This window comes from Acartia tonsa, chromosome 13, assembly GCF_053477335.1.
Source record: "Acartia tonsa isolate MP-2025a chromosome 13, ASM5347733v1, whole genome shotgun sequence".
Taxonomy (NCBI): Eukaryota; Metazoa; Arthropoda; class Copepoda; order Calanoida; family Acartiidae; genus Acartia; species Acartia tonsa.
Genome location: NC_137272.1, coordinates 26,648,765 through 26,668,471, shown reverse-complemented (window position 1 = coordinate 26,668,471; position 19,707 = coordinate 26,648,765). Strand labels below are relative to the sequence as shown.

The window sequence follows — 19,707 nt, the reverse complement described above, 5'->3', positions numbered from 1 at the left end:
GTTAATAACCCTTTTAAGATTTTATTTAATTTTTGTAAATTTTTTTTATTCGATTTTGGAGGATTTTTCACAAAAATAATTTTGCCTCACCAGCGAGTAGCCAGCCTAACTTTTTTTTAAAGAATCCACCTCGTTACTAAGCTTTCAAATTTAAACGAAATTTTTGGGCAATTAATTCTGATTCCGCAAAGCTTTCTACTAAGAAAATATACTGTTTACAGCTGACTTTTAACTATGTATGAAATAAAAAAAAACATGCATTCGTAACAAGATGTGTACAAAATTTCAACCAATGAAATTTAATGTATGTACCGATGCGATTCTCCTATTGGCTCAATCAGACATTCCCTCTCTTTCTTAGTACCTTTATTGAAGTGGGCTACTGACCACAAATCATAATTTTCATATTTTTTTTTTGGGGGGGGGGGGGAAGGGATAAATTACCCCTAGAAAAAACGTCTACAACCACATTTCCCAAAAATGCAAAGTCCAATTGGTCCAGTGGTTAGAGAGATCTTAAGCTTCAATCAGGAGGACAGACATACATCTTTTTACTTTGCATTAAACCAGTGCAGTGGTTGATTCCTTACCATCTAGGGACTCTATATAATTAGGGTTAGTGAAAGGTACAAATATAGCCTAAAACTAACCAAGGCTAAAAAATTGAATAGACTAAAACCAGGACCTATGTGATGCTTACCTAAAATGTAGGCTTCAATCGTTTTAGTTTTTAGATTCTTGCATACCCTGATAAAATGTAAAATTTAACGATACCATCCATTCCCCCGTTATGACTTTATCCCATCCACTCCCCTTAACCCTTAACCCATCCCATCCCCTGACCAAAGGGGGAACGTATTGACCAACATCTAAAGACTATATTAGGAACCTTAATTGACGAAAAATTTTCCCCCGTCACAAAATCCGCGTGAAAACAGTAAAAGTGTCTAACTATGACGTCAGAAAAAATTAACAATTAACCAATGTGAAGCCAGTATTCACAATGGTAAAATATATAGCGGCCTCTTATTGGTTAATTGTTAATTTTTTCTGACGTCATAGTTAGACACTTTTACTGTTTTCAATCCGCGTAATCTAAATCTAATTGCTTAACATTTAAACTTACGAAAGTGCTTTTCATCCTTAATTAATTAAAAGAAAATGAAAGGTCTTGACATTAAGTTATTCTTTTTTTGTTTAAAGGTACAAAAATGTTTGTAGGCAGTGGCGTGCCGCAGGAGATGGTTCCACCCCACCGTGAAAAATGCAAAGAGTTAAAACACGCCTCTATGGTCTAATCCCATTACACCCCATTCATGTGATATTGCGTTTTTACACCCCACTTAATGTCTGCCTTTCACCTTAAGGCTCACAACCCCCTACACCCCACTGACAATACTGGAACACCCTTCTTGATGTCAGTAGTACACCATCCCCCACCCCGCTTTAAGGCTTACACCCTTTTCAAATATTAGATTTAAATATGTAAAAAAAAACCTTTGCATGTTACTGGAATTTTAAATATAAAGGCTACTCATCACATTTAAAAAACTTTTGGCCGAAGACTTTTGCCCGAAGTAACCCGAATTACGTCATATTAGAATAGTCAATTAATCTAATATGACGTCATTCGGGATATTTCTCCAAGAAGGTTTTTAATTTATCCACTTCTATAAGTAATTTAAAGTAAATTCAGCACTTCAACAAAATTAAGTAAAATCATTACCTACATAACGGCTTGCGGACTAAACAAATATTGACTGTATGTCAAAAGATTTTTTTAAAAATTTCTTTAGATTAAATAGATAGACAGTCGGATATTTATAACTATAAAGTGGGTATTTTACAAAAAAAAATCATTGAGGAAGAGGTTATAATGTATGCTTGACAATATTCCCCATTAAGGGAAAATTTGTCTGGATTATTTGTTCTCTCTTACCTTCGAGAGAAAGGGAAAGCCCTCTGAGAGAGAAAGCCCTGTAGATTCCCTTTTAATCAATACAAAGAACAAATACGTAAACGCAAAACCTTAACAAAATTATAAATATATCTGGCAATAAAATTCCCTGTCAAAATTGATGTATTTATTAGGCAAACACAGGTTATGTCGACAGCGAGGACCATTTATATTCAAAGCCAAAATTACCGTACATTTTCGACTTCACGTATAAGAACGTCCGGGGGGCAAAGAGATACCCCTCTTCCCGAAAAACACTGTAAGCTTCGCGTGGGACACCCCCCCCCCAAAAAAAAAAAAAAAAAAAAATTCCCCCACATTTTTTTTTTTTTTTTGATGATGGAAAGGATGAAGATGAAGATCCTCATTTTTTAAAGATGCAGATCCACCACATGTACTACATTTTTAAAATTACCTCTTGGGGCAAAGCCCCTAGAGGCTAGGGTCGAAGCCGCTAGTATAATAAATACCCTATAAGTTTTCTATTATTTAGGCGGAATATTGTGGAAAGTGTTGGAATGGTTTTGTATATCAGCTGACATTTGTTATACCAATATACAGATATTGTAATCAACGTTATGTTGTTCTTTATTTCTACGTTTTACTTTAGGTGTTTTGTAGTAATTTGGCTGTTGACAGCCATTATTAGATTATAATTAGTTGCCGACTGCGTTGAGAGAAACCTTTTATACTACAAACGGACGGCCGGCAATAAAAAAGTTAAACATATTTTATAGCTTGTTTCTTTCTAAATGAATATAGTTTTTAAAGCTTAGCAGTTTTAATGGGCGATGAAGCAAAATATTTCTTTTTTCTTTCTCATTATTGGTTTATTTGCGTTAATTGATAATAAGACATATTTATTATGTATTTTATACAAATTTGTAATTTAATACTTGGTATATTTTTAATAGTTTATTCATCCACTTTTATAGTTATTTTTATTTCTTTTATTTCTTATTTTTTCGTTATATATATATTTATTGTAACTGCTTGTTTTTGCGGCGCTACGTTTGATTGTTGTTGTTCACCTTATTTTTTATTACAGAAAGTATTATCTTATAGATAGAGAGAGAGATAGCAATTCATTTATTTCATTATTTTGTAAAAAAAAATCTTCTAAAATATTTTTAAAAATCATTTAATTATTCATGATAACTTTTGTAATTAATACCGATCTGAAGATTGCAAAAGTATGAAACTTTAAGTTAGAGGTAAATGAAAATTAAGTAAAAAAACGTTGTTTTACTATAAAATATTTTAATATCTGTGTTTTTACTTCAGAAAGTATTATTATCATTAGATAGATAGCTATTTACATAATTTAATATCTATGTTTTTATATAGGTATTTCATAAAGTATTATATTAGCGATATTATATTATGTTTTTCAGAAAGTATTATAAATAGATAGATAGATATAGATATTCATACACATATATTCCAATATCTATCTATGCATAAAAATGATAAAGACCCTGCTACTGCTAATTAACTCCCACCAATGAAAATAAATTATGCTTCAGTATAAACTGGACAGCTGTGCAACACAGGTCAGTTAGACTTGTTCTATTTATTTAAAACCCATGACATTATATCCTTTTGAATTTGATCAGTTTTATTTTTGTATAATTCGGTTAATATATTTGTTAATATTAATGGTGCCATCATCTGTAAATATTAAAATTGCGGATATTAATATCAAATTATACCAGTTTTGGTAGCCCCTAGGGGTATGTGTTTTATTTTAATATTTGTGGAAAATTGTTTGTTTTACGATGCTCTATATAAATTTTTAGTCTGGCTTAGAAGCGTATATTGATCGGTTTCGAAGCCATAATGGAAAATCAACTTTTATAACAAGGATGACAACAATCATTAAAGCATAGATCAACAAATATAAAAATGAAAATATAGATGAGTGAAAAGTAAACATAACACGAAGGAAACTATGCAAGGTTTTAAATTGATGAAAAGCTTCTAACATGTATAGTTGAAGAATTAAGATTTGATGAACCTTGCATTTATGGATATGATTTGATGAACCTTGCATTTATGGATATTGTCATCCTTGTTTTCACTAATTTTTAATAGCAAAGCACCCAAATATTTTACTTGTTTATCTGATATTTGGAATACAATGTACAAGCATCTCTATAATCAAGTCCTGAAAATGTAAGTATGTCCATAAACAGTACATATCCTGTTTTCAATTAATTTTGCAACAAATAATCAACAATTTTATTTGATTTTTAAATTTATATTCTGTATATTAAGATGACTGATGATTCCTAAATGATGATTCCTTAGACAACAAAGTATAAAGAGAAGCAATTCTATAATCAAGAACCCCCAAAAATATAATCCTGTTCTTAAAATATTTCTTGTTTTTAAGCAATTTTGCAATAAACTAAAATACAATTTTTTTTAGACTTAAAAATTTATATTCTTATTATTAAGTATTGACACCTTGTTCAATTGCTAATGTTAATTCGTCGTACTGTCAGATTTTAAAACATCGCTTTTATTGATGTTTTCAGTCTTGTTTTTTTTTGTAGGTTGTGTTGCCATGATGGATGAAGCTGAAACTCAACTCAAAGATCAAATTACAGATTTGGATTTAAAACAGGTAGGATGATTCTATCATTATATATTATTAGTGGCATGATTAAATGGAGGTTGAATATTTTGCCTTCTTTTAAAATAACCATACAACTGATATAACAAGAATAACAACAGAATTGACTAAAGGGTGAGCAAAAAAATGCGTAGATTTTTAAAATTTAAATTGCGCGGCTTGTGTTATTAGTAGAAAAATGTTACTCATACCATTAGAACCGATAAGAAGTTTTTTTTTGGAAATATAAGAACGATTCATCTGCTACGTATAGTTAGGGAGCTACGTGTTAAAATGTCCCAACTGACTTAAAACTTGACTTGCGAGTATAATTCTTGCAAATAGATGTGCGTACATTTTTAAAATTCAAATTGCGCGGCTTGTGTTAATGATAGAAAAATGTTAAGCATACCGTTAGAACCGCTATGAACTGTATTTTTTTGGAAATATAAGAACGGTTCCTGTGCTACAAATAATCTAGGAGCTAGGTGGTAAAATGTCCCAAAATTTACTCGCAAGTCAAGTTATAAGTCAGTTGGGACATTTTAACATGTAGCTCCCTAACTATACGTAGCAGAGGAATCGTTCTTCTTATATTTCCAAAATTTAGACTTCTTATCGGTTCTAATGGTATGCGTAACATTTTTCTACTATTAACACAAGCCGCGCAATTTGAATTTTAAAAATCTACGCATTTTATTTTGCTCACCCTTTAGATGCTCATTAGTTTCAGGAATCATAAGAAAAAAATTTCCGCCTTCTATCTTTAATATCGTTATGGACTGACGGATGGGTGGACGGACAGACAAAGTAGTGAATTAAGAGTAGATTCGCCAATACAACATATATGTTGATTCTTATTTGAACTACAAATTTTCTGCCAATACATATAAAACCTGTAAAGAAAAAGTAGATTACAAATATACTTATTTTGGTAATAAAACCTGAAGGAAAATGCAATACACTTGTAAGTTGGAAAAGTTTTTATTCTTTCCCTTGTTGGTAGTTAGAAGTAGAATATGCTTTTACCTTTTTCTAAATTTGTATTTATAGATCCATAATAAGTCTAACAACCAAGAGGGGGGGGGGGGGGGGCAAATCACTTCTTTTCTCCAAACACCTGATTTAAGTAACGGACACTCAATTCCTTATTATCCTTTGTATGAAAGGCCTAACTATACATGGCACTAAGTTGTGTTTGGTTTTGGCCAAGGCATTCCCCCGACTCTAACTAAAAATGTATTTTGTAATCATAGCGCGATGTTGAACCGAAAATCGAACTTGCCCGACGACGATCGGGTTCACAACATGCTAAGATACGTTATTATGTCATTCTTGCAATTTGTTTTAGAAATCTGCAACGGAAAAAGACTCAACAGATTTTGAAGAAGAAGAAACAAGGAAATACAATCATTTACTGTTGATAGAATAGCCTTATCAAATTAAAACTTTTCTATAATGGGAAAATTTATACATTTTGAGGCTACTTAAAACTAAGAATGGCGTGGGGATTTCTTTTTTTTGCCACTGTCGCTTTACATTTGTTCATTTTCGTTCGATTTGTTCAACTTTGCTTTTGTGTACTTTTACATCCTTGTTAATCAGTAACGTGTTTTGACACTCCCTTAACCCTTAACGGTCGGGAGGGGGGGCGTTGAACGCCCCCCATCCGGTTTTTTTTATCTCATTTTCTGTGTGTGAAAGATAAATAGCCCAAACTGCGTGACTTTTTAAGTTTGGGTATGACACATAACCGAGAGTTGAAATTTATTGAATATCTCCATCCTGGCGGGCACAGGATGCCAGCAAACCTGGCAGGGTCATCCAGGTAAAGAGCAAAAATATTTTTTTTGACTTAAACAAAGCATTTTATCTTACCAAAATACTAAAATATCCTCTAGTAGTACATCCTCATATTAAATACAAGTGTTCAAGTCAATTTCAGGTTCCAGGTATGATCCTGCAGGTCCTGATCCTCCAGGTCTCCAGAAATCCTTAAATGGCTCCTGTGGCCGCAATTTTTGACTTAGAGACTTCAAATTTTAAACTTAAGCTTTTCTTACATGCCTACATAACGTATTAAAATTTCATAAAGATCCGCCGCCGTTTTCCCGCCGACCGCCGACTGCGGCGGCTGGCAGCTGCCAAGTACAGCTGCGGCCGCTGAAATTTATATTTTGATATTTGAAATATAAAATTTACATAAAGATTAACATTTTCTGCAAAAAAAATTTTATTCTAGCTTCAAAAATAAAAAAATTACAGCCGTTTGAAATTTTTAAGTAAAAAAGGACCTAAAAACAAAGGTTGAAAATAAAAGGGTGAAGGAAGCAAAAATTGACCTTGACTTACTTAAGGTCGGAAACTCATCATAATACAGGGGACTTACACAAAAAATTTTAGCCCTCTAGCTCTAATAGAAACTGAGATAACATGGGGGGGCGTTGAACGCCCCCCCCCCCCGACTGATTAAGGTGCGGCAAGGGGCCCGACTGTAGGGGGTTAAGACCAAAATCGGGAGGGAGGGTGTTAAGAAAGATGTGAGCTTTAGGGGGGTGTATTATTATATGATTTACACCCTTCTTGTCTGTATTAGGGGGTGTAGACCCTTGTCCGTAAGAGTGTGTATGGGTGTAGTGAGAAAGACACTTAGGAGTGTGCATCCAATCATGCTAGGGTTGGATACCCCCCCTTTTGCACGCCTCTCTGTAAATTATATAATGTTTGTACCATTGTGTACAGAAGTTCCTCGACTGAGGGTCCAGACACCCCAGACCAGTGCTCGAGTCCCTCCCCTGGTCCGGCTATGCTGCACAGTGAAGCTCCCCCTGTACCTTTGTACACTGTAAGGTATGTATATAGATAGATAGATATTTAGATAAGACAGGTAAATGGATAGATAGACTGCTGGTGTTCTAGTCTCTCCCTAGGTCCAGCTATGCTGCACAGTGAAGCACCCCCTGTACCTTTGTACACTGTTAGGTACAGTACATAGATAGATAGACACACCTGACCAGTGCTCGAGTCTCTCCCCTAGTCAGGCTATGCTGCACAGTGAAGCTCCACCTGTATCTTTGTACACTGATAGGTACAGTACATAGATAGATAGACACACCTGACCAGTGCTCTAGTTCCTCCCCAGGTCCGGCTATGCTGCACAGTGAAGCTCCCCCTGTACCTTTGTACACTGTAAGGTATGTATATAGATAGATAGACATTTAGATAAGACAGGTAAATAGATAGATAGACTGCTGGTGTTCTAGTCCCTCCTTAGGTCCAGCTATGCTGCACAGTGAAGCTCCCCCTGTACCTTTGTACACTGTTAGGTATAGTACATAGATAGATAGATATAAAGATAAGACCGATAGATAGATAGATGGGCAGCTGGTGTTCGAGTACATTAAAAAAAGTAATAAGTTCTGAGAAAGAAAAATTATTTATGTCAATGCAGATTTACAGAAAACCAATAGACAGACATACAGATGAACAGAAATTCAAATGCCTTTGTGTAGGTTTACATCAAAAACAAATCTATATTATATACAGATAACTACCTATCCCCCCACCCCCTTTTCAATGACTTGGCTACTTGGCCGTGTTAATATCTCCGACGCAATTGGTTGATTTCCAATGACCCAATTAGGAGTCGGCATAACGACATTGTGATGGGGAGATACAATTATTTCACCCTTTTTTCCTCTAGTGTTTTACTCTAATACATCAAATGAAATAAAAAAAAGAGAAACATCCAGGCATTAACATACAGGTGGACAAATAAATAATAATATATTTGTCTAGGTTTACAGATAATGTTAGCAAGTCAGGGGCCAGACAGACAGACTGACAGGCAGATGGACAGATTAAATATATTTAATATATTTGTCTAGGTTTACAGATAATGTTAGCAAGTCAAGAGACATGCATACAGACAGTGGACAGACATATAGATGGACAGACAGACATACAGAGTGGCAGTGGACAGACAGACATATAGAGTGACAGTGGACAGACATATAGATGGACAGACAGACAGATGGACAAATAAATGATAATATATTTGTCTAGGTTTACAGACAATGTTAGCAAGTCAGGGGACAGACAAACAATCACAGACAGTGGACAGACAGACATACAGACAGATTGACAGACAGACGGATGGACAGACAAATAATAATATATTTGTCTAGGTTTACAGATAATGTCAGGGGACAGACAAACAATCACAGACAGTGGACAGACATACAGTGGAGATACAGACAAACAGACAGATAAACAGACAAATAATAATATATTTGTCTAGGTTTACAGATAATGTTAGCAAGTCAGGAGGCAGACAGACAGACTGACAGACAGTTGGACAGGCTAAAAATAACATATTTGTCTAGGTTTACCGATAATGTCAGGGACAGACAGACAGACAGTGGACAGAGAGACAAAAGACAGACAGTCAGTGGAGAGACAGACAAAAGACAAACAGACAGATAGATTGACAAATAATGATATATTTGTCTAGGTTTACAGATAATGTTAGCAAGTCAGGGGCCAGACAGACAGACTGACAGACAGGTGGACAGGCTAAAAATAACATATTTGTCTAGGTTTACCAATAATGCAAGTCAGGGACAGACAGACAGACATTGGAGAGAGAGAGAAAAGACAGACAGACATTGGAGAGACAGACACAAATACAGACAGACAAATGAACAGACAAATAATAATATATTTGTCTAGGTTTACAGACAATGTTAGCAAGTCAGGGGACAGACAAACAATCACAGACTGTGGACAGACAGACATACGGACAGATTGACAAACAGACAGATAAACAGACAAATAATAATATATTTGTCTAGGTTTACAGATAATGTTAGCAAGTCAGGAGACAGAATAGAGTTTACTATCAATGTCAGGTAAACAACTTTATATATCCATTTTTAATACAATCCTCTAAATCATCATTTTCAATCGTTTGCAAAATCTGGATTTTTGTAAATAACTTTCTGTAGATTACAATTACTCTTTGAAATATTTGGACACTTAGCTGAATAAACCAACCAATCTAACTTCAATAAAAGTAATTAAAGTCGTTAAGCCAATGAATAAGAAAACGTTATTATAAAATTTTGGGACTAGTGTAATAAACAGGCCAATATTCCGTCCCTCAATGGGATATTATACTCTAATCAAATTTATTATTTCTAGAAAACTTAATACGGGTACAATATCTACAATCACCAGGAAAGTTGCATATTTCTAGAGCAAAAATAAGATTTTGAACATGGTACAAAAATGGATATAATGTGAGATTCGCGCATTCCCTGATAAAATGTTTCTTCCGGCTAGCTAATATATACCCCACTCCCTGTGACTTTACCCCATCTCTCATCTGACAATGGAGAAACGTATTGACCTATATTTGTGAGCTATACTAGCAACCCAAATTGACGGCAAAAATTCCCCTGTCTCAATAGCCACGTATTCTATATCCAATGCATTGGTAGAAATTGTTGAGTGTGTTTATTTCAAATGTCAATTCAAAAGATCTCCATTACAATCTGAAAACTCCGATTTAAATTTTGCTCAAAGTCAATAGTATAGTTTTATCAGTCCACCAAAGCTTTGGCTTCCATCTTACACATTTACATTGCCTGAAAATATGAGTTTTACAACAGAGAATATGAAGATCTGGCTTTCTTGGACCATCAACTTATCACTAACCAAACCAAACCTGGTCTCATTTTTCCGCCATTACCTCCTCCGCCAATTGTAGGTAAGACGACTTTTTTAGAACAGCTGATTCAAGTATTTTAAACTTGGTTTTTCCAGTGATTAACTAGCCAATGTGTTTTTCTGCAATATAAGAAATGCCGGCTAATTATTTAATTTTTTTTTTTCATGATTAATTTTTTTTATTCTTGAAAGTTTTCTTCTATTAATCTCTTTTCCAAAAGTACTAAACTATTAATTAAAATAAAGGATTAGTGATCAATCTTTTTTAGATCCTTCTGGTGCCGAGTCTAGATCCCGTCAGATCCTAGGATCAAGCAACAGAAACATCCTGGGGGATTCTGGCATGTGGGCTAAGGTAAATAATATTGATACAATTTTTTTATTCTGCAAGAAAATGCAATGATATTGCCCCAATCAGTCCGCCTTAAAATCCAACCTTGAACTTTATGAAAATAATTTTTGTAATTAAACAGGGAGGGGAGTCCAAAATTCTTTCTTTCGGTGGCTTAAAAACTTTGGGGACTTTAATAATTTCTTGTTTTGGTTTTAAATTCCAGCAGTGTCTAAACAAGTCCACTTACACATTAAACCTAAAAAAGGAATGTACTTTATTTATCTTCCATAGTCCTATCCCTGAAGGGCCCTGATTATCACGGAACCAACAAAGAGTTGTTTAGATTTTTCTTAAATTGAGAACTCCCATTTTTTCGGAAGTTTATGACACCTACTATGTTATAATATGGAAATATAGAATAGTGCAACTTACAATAATATTCAGCTACTAAAAAGTGTTTATAGCGGATTTAATTAAAAATTTGTATTATTTACATTAGATGCATTATTTACATTAAAAAGAATTATTAAACTTTTTTTCATTTTTACTCCCTTTCATTAAATAGTTTGGGGGATATAGGGATGGACAAATGGATTTTAAATTTATTGTTGTAGGGAAATTTTATTATTTTAGTTGATGTAAATTTGTCATAGAATGATGAATATAACTATCATGCATAAAACATTTATAAAACCTTAATATGTAGTTTTCTGTTGTTAAGTACTGTCTTTTTAACACATTATTTAGTCAATTAATTTGTTATTTGATTTCGAGTCAGAAATCTAATATTATCCATCAAAGCCAAAATATCCCATAGAACCAATAAACTATGGGCGTGCTAAAGGAATGAGTAGGGGGTTTCTATAATTGAAAATTTTATGCCCTATCCTTTTTTAACCCGTAAAGGTACACCTCACAAAAGCCTGTGCACGCCACTTCATTATGGTCAAAACACCAACTCAAATATTCATTTGGCATAGACTTGTAAATTTAATAGGGACAAAATAGTCTTTTAACGGGTGCAATATCCCTGTACAAGTTATAAATCGATAAATAATTACATGGATATCGCAACCGATTTTCTTCTACTTTTATAAGGTGATACTTCCCAGCTGGCTAAAATAACGATAATCCTTATCCATCCCATTCATCACATCCTCTGCACTCCTACTGGATAAACGAAATGAGCAAAAACCTTGGTCAATGCTACCAACCTAAATTGACGAAAAATTTTCTCTGTCAATATATCCAAATATGCTACATCCATTATGTTATACTTTTTAAAATTCTGCATTTAGCTGGCCAGACTGGAAATTTGTGTATTACATCTCTTTCATGTTGGATTATCTACCATTTTATGTATGAAATAGAGGAAAAAGCTTACATAGCACATTTTTTTTCATATAGGTACATCCTTTTCAATTTTCCACAATAAAGGGAGGGGGGGGGGCGTATTGGTCACTTTTTGTAATAAAAGCACATAAAGAGTTACAGGACTGATATTTATCATGGCATGGCAGGTATTAAGTGGAAATTTTTGGAAAAAAATATTTCTTTAAATATGATTCTAAATTTGAAAATCAAAATTAAAAAAATCTGCGGTTCGGCAGTAGCAGCAGTTTCACAATGTATCAAAGCAACGGTAATTTAAAATTCAAGTCTACTCTTTTTTGTTTGTGTTCCTTGTGTTGTATCATTGTGTCTTCAAATTCAAATTTTTATTTGGACAAACATCATATACATTTAATACCAACATTTATAAATGATAATTACATCGCATAAATATTTAAAAATTTATTAATAAACTATTTTTTTTGTAAGCAATGAATACTATAGGTTTAACACAATATAATTCAAGTATCCAAGGACTAAAAAACGCCTAGGGGCTGGGTTGAAAATTTGAATTTTGATTTTGGTTACAAAATATGGAACATTCGACACCCATGCACAATATGAAAACCAATCTTATTTATTACTTTACTTGGGGAAAAGTAGCTATCTTTAAAAATGACATGTATATCATTTTTTAAAATTATTAGAAGCTTTCCTCTTTAAAGAATGTATATACAGACAACTACCTTCCTTCCTTTTTCAAGGACCTCTTTCGTCTGCTTCTAAATTATTTTCTTCTACTTAGCTGTGTTAATATAAGCGACATCATTGGTTGATTTTCAATGACCCAATAGAAAGGTTGCACAAGGCAGTTGCGATAGGAAGATACAGTTATTTAACCCTTAAACATAGCCTTAAAGACAATAAGCAAATTTTATTTAAACAAGGATGACTACATTCATAAGTAGCATAGCAAATATGATATTTAAATATCAAGCATTAATGTAATTTGGGTTGACTAAGTAAAGGGGCTGGGGATTTTCCCCCAAAAAATTATAGTGGCAATGCCTAAAATAAATAAATCTTTCGCTGTACCTATGAGAAGCTAAAATGTAAAGGAGAACCATAATGGTTCAGCGATCTTTCAGTACAGGTAGAAAGACATCCTGTTACTGTATATGAGGATAGCAGCTGAATATTTAGTTATTTTCCGAGAGAAAAAAAGTTATATTTATTATTTGATATTTGTTTTTAATGCTTTATTGGATCTGTCGAAATCAATGTCTATTATGTCAGGGATCTAAAGGGATAAGACAATGGCCGATACATTGATGCACACCCCTAATGATGATATACAAATAACCTCTTCTGTAGATTACAATTAGTGGTTGAAACGTTTGGTCACTCAACTTAATGAACCAACCTAAAAAAATTCCATAAGAGTCCCCAAAGTTGTTGAGCCAAATGTTATTGTAAATCTTTGGGACTAGTGTAATACCCAGCTAAATGTCCCCTCCTTTCCTGCTAACATGTTCAGAAAAAAATAAATTATTATAAATTATCTGTCCAAATTTTTATTAAACTTTCTGTGGAAAAGATTTAATAAGGTGTCACAAACATCTTCTCATTAATAATTTCTTTTTATGACAGGAAAACTAATTTACTCATAGGTATTAACATCTTATCTTTTTACTCATTTATAATCATTGTTTTATGCGTTTTTACAGAAAGGCATGTAGTTTTTACATTTTCCATTAATGAAAAAAAATAACGGGGAGGGAGGGGACTGTTTATTACACTTTTCCCCAAAGTTTTACAATAACGTTTTTTTGCTTGTTCAACTGCCTTAACAACTTTGGGAGCTTGAATTTTGTTTTGTTGGTTGGTACATAAACTTGAGTGTCCAAACGTTTCAACCACTAATTGTAATCTACAGAAGAAGTAATTATTGAAGATGTTCATCAATTTATCGCTCATTATCTTTTCTCTTAAGATCCCTGGCTTTTTTGTTATTTGTATGGCCCTAAAACCTCCAAACTTTAGTCTCAAAACTTTTACTTTATGTTTTATGTGGTTTGTATGTTGTAAATGAAAGGACAATACATTTTTTTTAAAGGCATTAGTTATCATGAACACTAATCTTGTTATTTTTTAATTAAACAAACTCCTTCTTTTTTAATCTTGTAAAAATCTTTTGTTTTTTGTCCTTAAGTGTGTACTCTATTTATTTTGGTTATTGAAGTGGTTTTTGCAGGAATAAGGTTACACCAACAGATGATATTTCCCAGTTCCTTATCTGGTATTAGTAGCTTTGCCCCTAGAGGCCTCTAAAGAATCTTGAATTAAGGGAGGTTGGGGGGGCATCTACTTTTCATTTTAAAAAGAAAACAAAGTAAAATTTTCTTTTTCTTTGGGTGATTTCTCTTAGGAGGTGGTTGGTGGTACCCTGGTATATTTAGAATATTTTCTACTTTCATTCCTTATTACCAATCTATTAAATGTTGAAATAAAGATATTAAAAATTTGTTTAGTGTAAAAGTTGTAGGCTAAACATTATTTCTTCTCATGCATTATCCCTGTGATATGTAGGCTGGTTGTTTTTAATATTCTGCTTCCACACTTTTTAGTTCCGTGAAAATTTATTTTCATTCTTTTCTCAAAATTAATTATTCCAATTGATCTAAAACTAACATGGATGCAGGGATAAGACAATGGACAATATGTTCCTCTATCCCCATTTGTGTTCAGCACTGTAGTCCTCAGGTATTGGTCAATACGTTCCTCCACGGTCACGGGAGGGGATATGGCAAAGTCAAAAGAGTGAGGATGGAAAAAAAGTTCACAATGTCCACGAGTTGTAAGTCTATTATTTCGAGTATATATCCATATAGTTAATAAGTTATTTTTGTACTAAGAATTGTCGAGAGCTGGAGAAGTACTTGGAACTTGTAGTTCAGCATCCTGTTCTAGGAATAGATCCTCTGCTACAACAATTCCTGGATAATAAGGACCCGCCCCCGAGGTAAATATCTATACAACTTTTTATTATTAACGAAGAATGATGATGCTCTATAATTCAGTTTGTTTAGTTCCAAAGATTCTCTATAGTTCACTTTAGTTGTCTGTCAGTCCCTATCGCTATTGGGAAGATGTGCTTTTCTCAGCTACTCTTTAAGATAGATGGCTGATTATTCTGTAAAGATTCCATATACTATTGAAGAAGCTCTTTATAAAAAAAATGACGTCATGCAATACAAATGATCAAAGATTGGGTAATACACAGAGTGAATTACCAATGGCAGGCCAGATACATTTTTTTAATTGACCATGCTAAGCCAGTTTAACGTAACTTTTTATAGGCACTATGAAAAGCGTCACCAATGGGCATCCAGTATGAAATTTGTTTTTTCGTATGTCTGTCAGTCATACTAAAACAAGGATGACAACATCCATAAAAGCGAAGCACTGAAACGGTAGGACAAACGGACATTAACACTTGTATAGTGTTAGAACTTAATTATCATAATATAAATTTATAAGAGTCAAAGCAAAATTGTAAGTAAATTTGTTGTAAAACTGCTTGATACAGGAAAATTTTTATGGACATACTTACATTTTTAGGACTTGATTATAGAGTTGCTTTGCTTATTACATTATACTTTGTTGTCCCAGGAATCAGTATACCAAAAATCAGATCAATCCGATGATTTGATCACATAAAAATTTGTTGTTAAAAAAGTAAAAAAATCAACATGTTTAAAATGGACGTACAGACATTTTGGTAATGATTATAGAGTTGCTACGCTTTCTGAATCGTACCTAACAACTAAAGGAATCACCATGCAAAATTTGAAATCGATAGAACAATTCTAACATGCCTAAATTAACGGAAAAAGCTATCCGTTACGGACGTACGGACGGACCGACCCTAATTATAGAAAAGCTTCGCTTTTAAAAGTGATTTAAAAGGTACCTTCTTCCATGTGACATAAATATTAGGAGTAGTGGTAATTACTGTTAAGATTTCCAGACAAACGGAATTTAATACATTGCAAAAGGAGTCATATAACAATGAGGCATAATTTGATAAACGTAGCACATTTTTAACAATATTCAAAAAGAGTCCGTTTTCTACTTTTTAATCACAAAATTTATTACACTAAGTTTTATTCTCTTAACTTGATATAAAATTGTAATTCCTTATCTATATTATTCATCTTAAAATTAAAGTACTATACTACCACATAAAACATCCTACATTTTTAGCAATTTTACGACAGATTAACTTTTGACTTTTGTCTGTTTTACAGATTATAGTTGAGACTTGCTTTACAGGTGAACTCCTTGTTTAAATTATTGTTTTTACAATATTTCTTTATTATGAACAAAAAAATTAAATTAAAATTCTTTCTCTATTCATGTCATAAGAATAATAGAAAAAGGAAACAAGGATGACAACATCCACAAGTACCGAAGTTACAAAAAAATTCATTGGTAGGAATTTGGACAAGATGATTTAAAGAAAACATTTTTTTAAATCAAGAAAAGATTTATTGGAGAACTAAACCTTACATAATGAAACGTTTTTCACATTTTTTTAGCATGACTGACTGACTGACGAACAAAGTAAATTACATATTTGAGCCGTCAATCTTGAATAGCAGCTAAAAAAATCACATAATGTTTTAGACTGACTGTCGGACTTTCAGACCCAAATTATGTAAAAGCTTCGCTTTTAAAACTTCTCTATCTGCAGTTCTTAGTATTTTCACTTTTCTACTTCAAATTTGAAAAACAATTCCTCTTTTGTGGTTTCTTTGAATTTCTTCAATTTCTTTGTCAACACAATTTCGTAAGAATTCTGGTGATTTCCTCGTAGTTCTATAGTGGACCACATGCACCCCACCTTATCATGTTTCAAATATCTTTACAGCCTTCCCAAGTTTTAAACCTGGAATGGTTTCAATTAAGGCAGTAAGTTTTGAGTAAAAATACCAAGGTCTCTTTTTTGTAAACCTCTTCAGAGATTTAGACCTTCCCATGTAACCAACTTAACCTAACATATACTCGAATAAACCATATGATAAATTTTGTTAAGGGACCTCCCCCCCCCCCCCCCCCCCACGGTGATGAAAAATTATTGGGATATTACCAACATTTTTAATCATAAAATAAAAAGACAAAACAAGGATGACAACATCCATAAAAGCAAAGCTCTGGAATGGAAGGACAATCGAAAATTAACTCTTGTAGAGTGTCAGAACTGAACAAGCAGAATATTAGTGCATAAGTCTAGACAAAAAGTAAGTAAATTTGTTGAAAACTGCCAAAATAATTATACTATTTAAGGACATACTTACATTTTTAGGACTGTATTACAAAGATGCATCGCTTATAACAATATACCTTGATGTAATAGGAATCATATTCAAAAAATCAGATGAATTGGATAATTTTAACATGCAAAAATTTGTTGCAAAAAAAGTTAAAGATCAGTGCAGTTTAAGATGGAGGTTTGCACTACAAAATTGCATAGATATTAGCATATATTTAGTATTCCTTTTTTTCATTTTTTATATATCCATGTTTCTTTGTTGAATATACGTCAGTAGATAGCATATCTCTCTCTTTCTACTTCAACTAATTGTTTAATTAAGATATGACTTGTAAGAACTCAGGGATGTAGGGTTCCACAACTTTCAATCCTGTCAGACTGTTTTTAATTCAACCCAAAACTATGATATATAAGTAACAGGATGTGAGTCTGTCTTCAGCGAAGGATCTTGCTAACTACTAAATCAATATGGCTCATCTTTACATTGAAGCTTCTTATAATTCAAGTAAAGAGTTATAACTTTTTAACTATCACAATAGAAATCGCCCTTGGAAAATTACCATCGAAAGTTTCTTATTTATAAAAACTAAATTTCCTTCTCTCAAGTGCCCGTAGAGACCATTAGGATCGTATCTGCTAATAATGTATTTCATACTGTAGACCAAATATCCTAACAAATGAACGCATTCAATTGTTATATATGCCTATGAACGTAGCGAAACATTACAAACTGTCCCAATTTTGTATAACTTTTGCGGAACATGTTCCAGTTACGTCATACTTTTCTTTCCCGAAAAAGGAAAGGGGAAAGAAAAAAAAGGGAAGGGGGGAAGAAAAAAGAGATGGGAGAAAAGGGGGTTTTCTCCATCTCTTTTGAAGAGATTTTCTTCCCCCCTTCTCTTTTTCGGGAAAGAAAAATATGACGTAACTGGGACATGTTCCGCAAAAGTTATACAAAATTGGGACAGTTTGTAATGTGTCAACGTAGCGGAACAAAGTGTTTCAAAAATTACCCATGTGACGTCATAAAAATAAGGGATTATCCATTTCTTTTTTAGGGGTTTTTGCCCACTTCTCATCTCACTCATTTTTATGACGTCACATGGCTTATTTTTGAGTCACTTTGTCCCGCTACCTATTTATATGTTCCTAAAAACTCCTAACACGAAGTAAACTAATAAAGAACTACTGTATTTAAGTTTTAGAAACAGCAAAAAATATTTTGTATGTTGGAGTATCATACGCCTGACTATATATTTACATAGAGCATACAACAACTATAATGAACCAAGTTTGTTTTTAATTAGTTAATTGAACAATACATACCTTTACAAACAAATATAGATCAAGTCAGAAAGGAGTCTGTTTTAATTACAATAGTTAAAATCAAGGACATCAATGCTTTTTTTGTTGGGGGAGGGTATAAAAATTCGTTAGGGTGGAAGTAACATTAATCATTTATTTTTTGAGTTAGGGAGAGGGTTAAATAGTAAGTGAAGCGCGGCGAAAATTTTAACCAAATTTTACAAAGAGGGGGAATTACATACCAAAAATGTTTTAGGGGGATTTCAAACCGTTCGCGTAAAACTACTTATACTATCCCTTATCCTATATTAAATGTAGCAGCCTCTGCTTTTTTTAAAGGGCCTTCTATCATATATTCGACTTGATAAATATACAAATATAATATGATATATTAATTATCTATAGAAAGATTTAGGAAATTGATTGTCTGGAATTTTGCATTCATAGCGGAATATTTCATCTTAATATATACAACTAAAATTGATGATTTACTAGACTTTTAAAATTTAGACTGCTGATTCCAGTAGCACTTAGGTACAATATAAAAGTGTACCAACTCTAAAATTAATACCAAAAAGTTCGTTTGTCCATATAAAATGAAGTGTTTCTATATACAGTTTTTTTTTTATGAGAACTTTTTTGAAAGCAATTTTACCCCACTTATAGTTATCAAAATTGAGTTATAGAGCTAAATATGTATACAGATACTATTGGGGAAATGTACTAGAACATATCAAAGTTAGAAGGTCATATCTTAACAAGGAAGGGAGTACTGTCCCACCAAAGTCAACTACAGAAAATCCAATTTTTTCTTTAAATATGGGTAGAAGATTTAGGCACTAAGAAAAATGCGCTAAAACCATTTTTAGATGTTGTTACCTAAGTTTTGAATTTTAGATTTTACTGTACTTTTTAAATAAAAACTGAAAATTTTTTGGTGTTCTATAAATTGCATTAAAAAACAAAGAAAATAAGCCATTAATTATTAAATTCTGATAACTATAAGTGGGGTAAAATTGCTTTCAAAAAAGTTCTCATAAAAAAAACACTGTATTTGTCAATGTTCGTTTGTCTGTCTGATTTATTGAGTTTTGCTT

The 19,707-nt window shown here is 32.9% G+C and overlaps 1 protein-coding gene across 3 annotated transcripts in view; it reads left to right on the top strand.

The window, feature by feature from the left end:
• The first annotated feature begins 3,349 nt into the window (after window positions 1-3,349).
• Window positions 3,350-19,707, top strand: part of LOC145334966 (sorting nexin-5-like) — an 84,947-nt gene continuing 68,589 nt past the window's right edge. The window contains exons 1-10 of one of the 3 annotated variants that reach the window (XM_080180608.1): window positions 3,350-3,510; window positions 4,516-4,586; window positions 5,926-5,975; window positions 7,317-7,372; window positions 7,849-7,900; window positions 9,428-9,484; window positions 9,777-9,812; window positions 10,247-10,344; window positions 10,574-10,659; window positions 14,886-14,992. In XM_080180608.1, coding sequence (XP_080036734.1) covers window positions 4,527-4,586; window positions 5,926-5,975; window positions 7,317-7,372; window positions 7,849-7,900; window positions 9,428-9,484; window positions 9,777-9,812; window positions 10,247-10,344; window positions 10,574-10,659; window positions 14,886-14,992 — 602 coding nt within the window. In that variant the 5' untranslated portion in view covers window positions 3,350-3,510; window positions 4,516-4,526. Of the gene's footprint in view, window positions 3,511-4,515; window positions 4,587-5,925; window positions 5,976-7,316; window positions 7,425-7,674; window positions 7,769-7,848; window positions 7,901-9,427; window positions 9,485-9,776; window positions 9,813-10,246; window positions 10,345-10,573; window positions 10,660-14,885; window positions 14,993-19,707 lie in introns of those variants that run through there. The other 2 variants (XM_080180607.1, XM_080180609.1) reach the window with 2 other exon arrangements.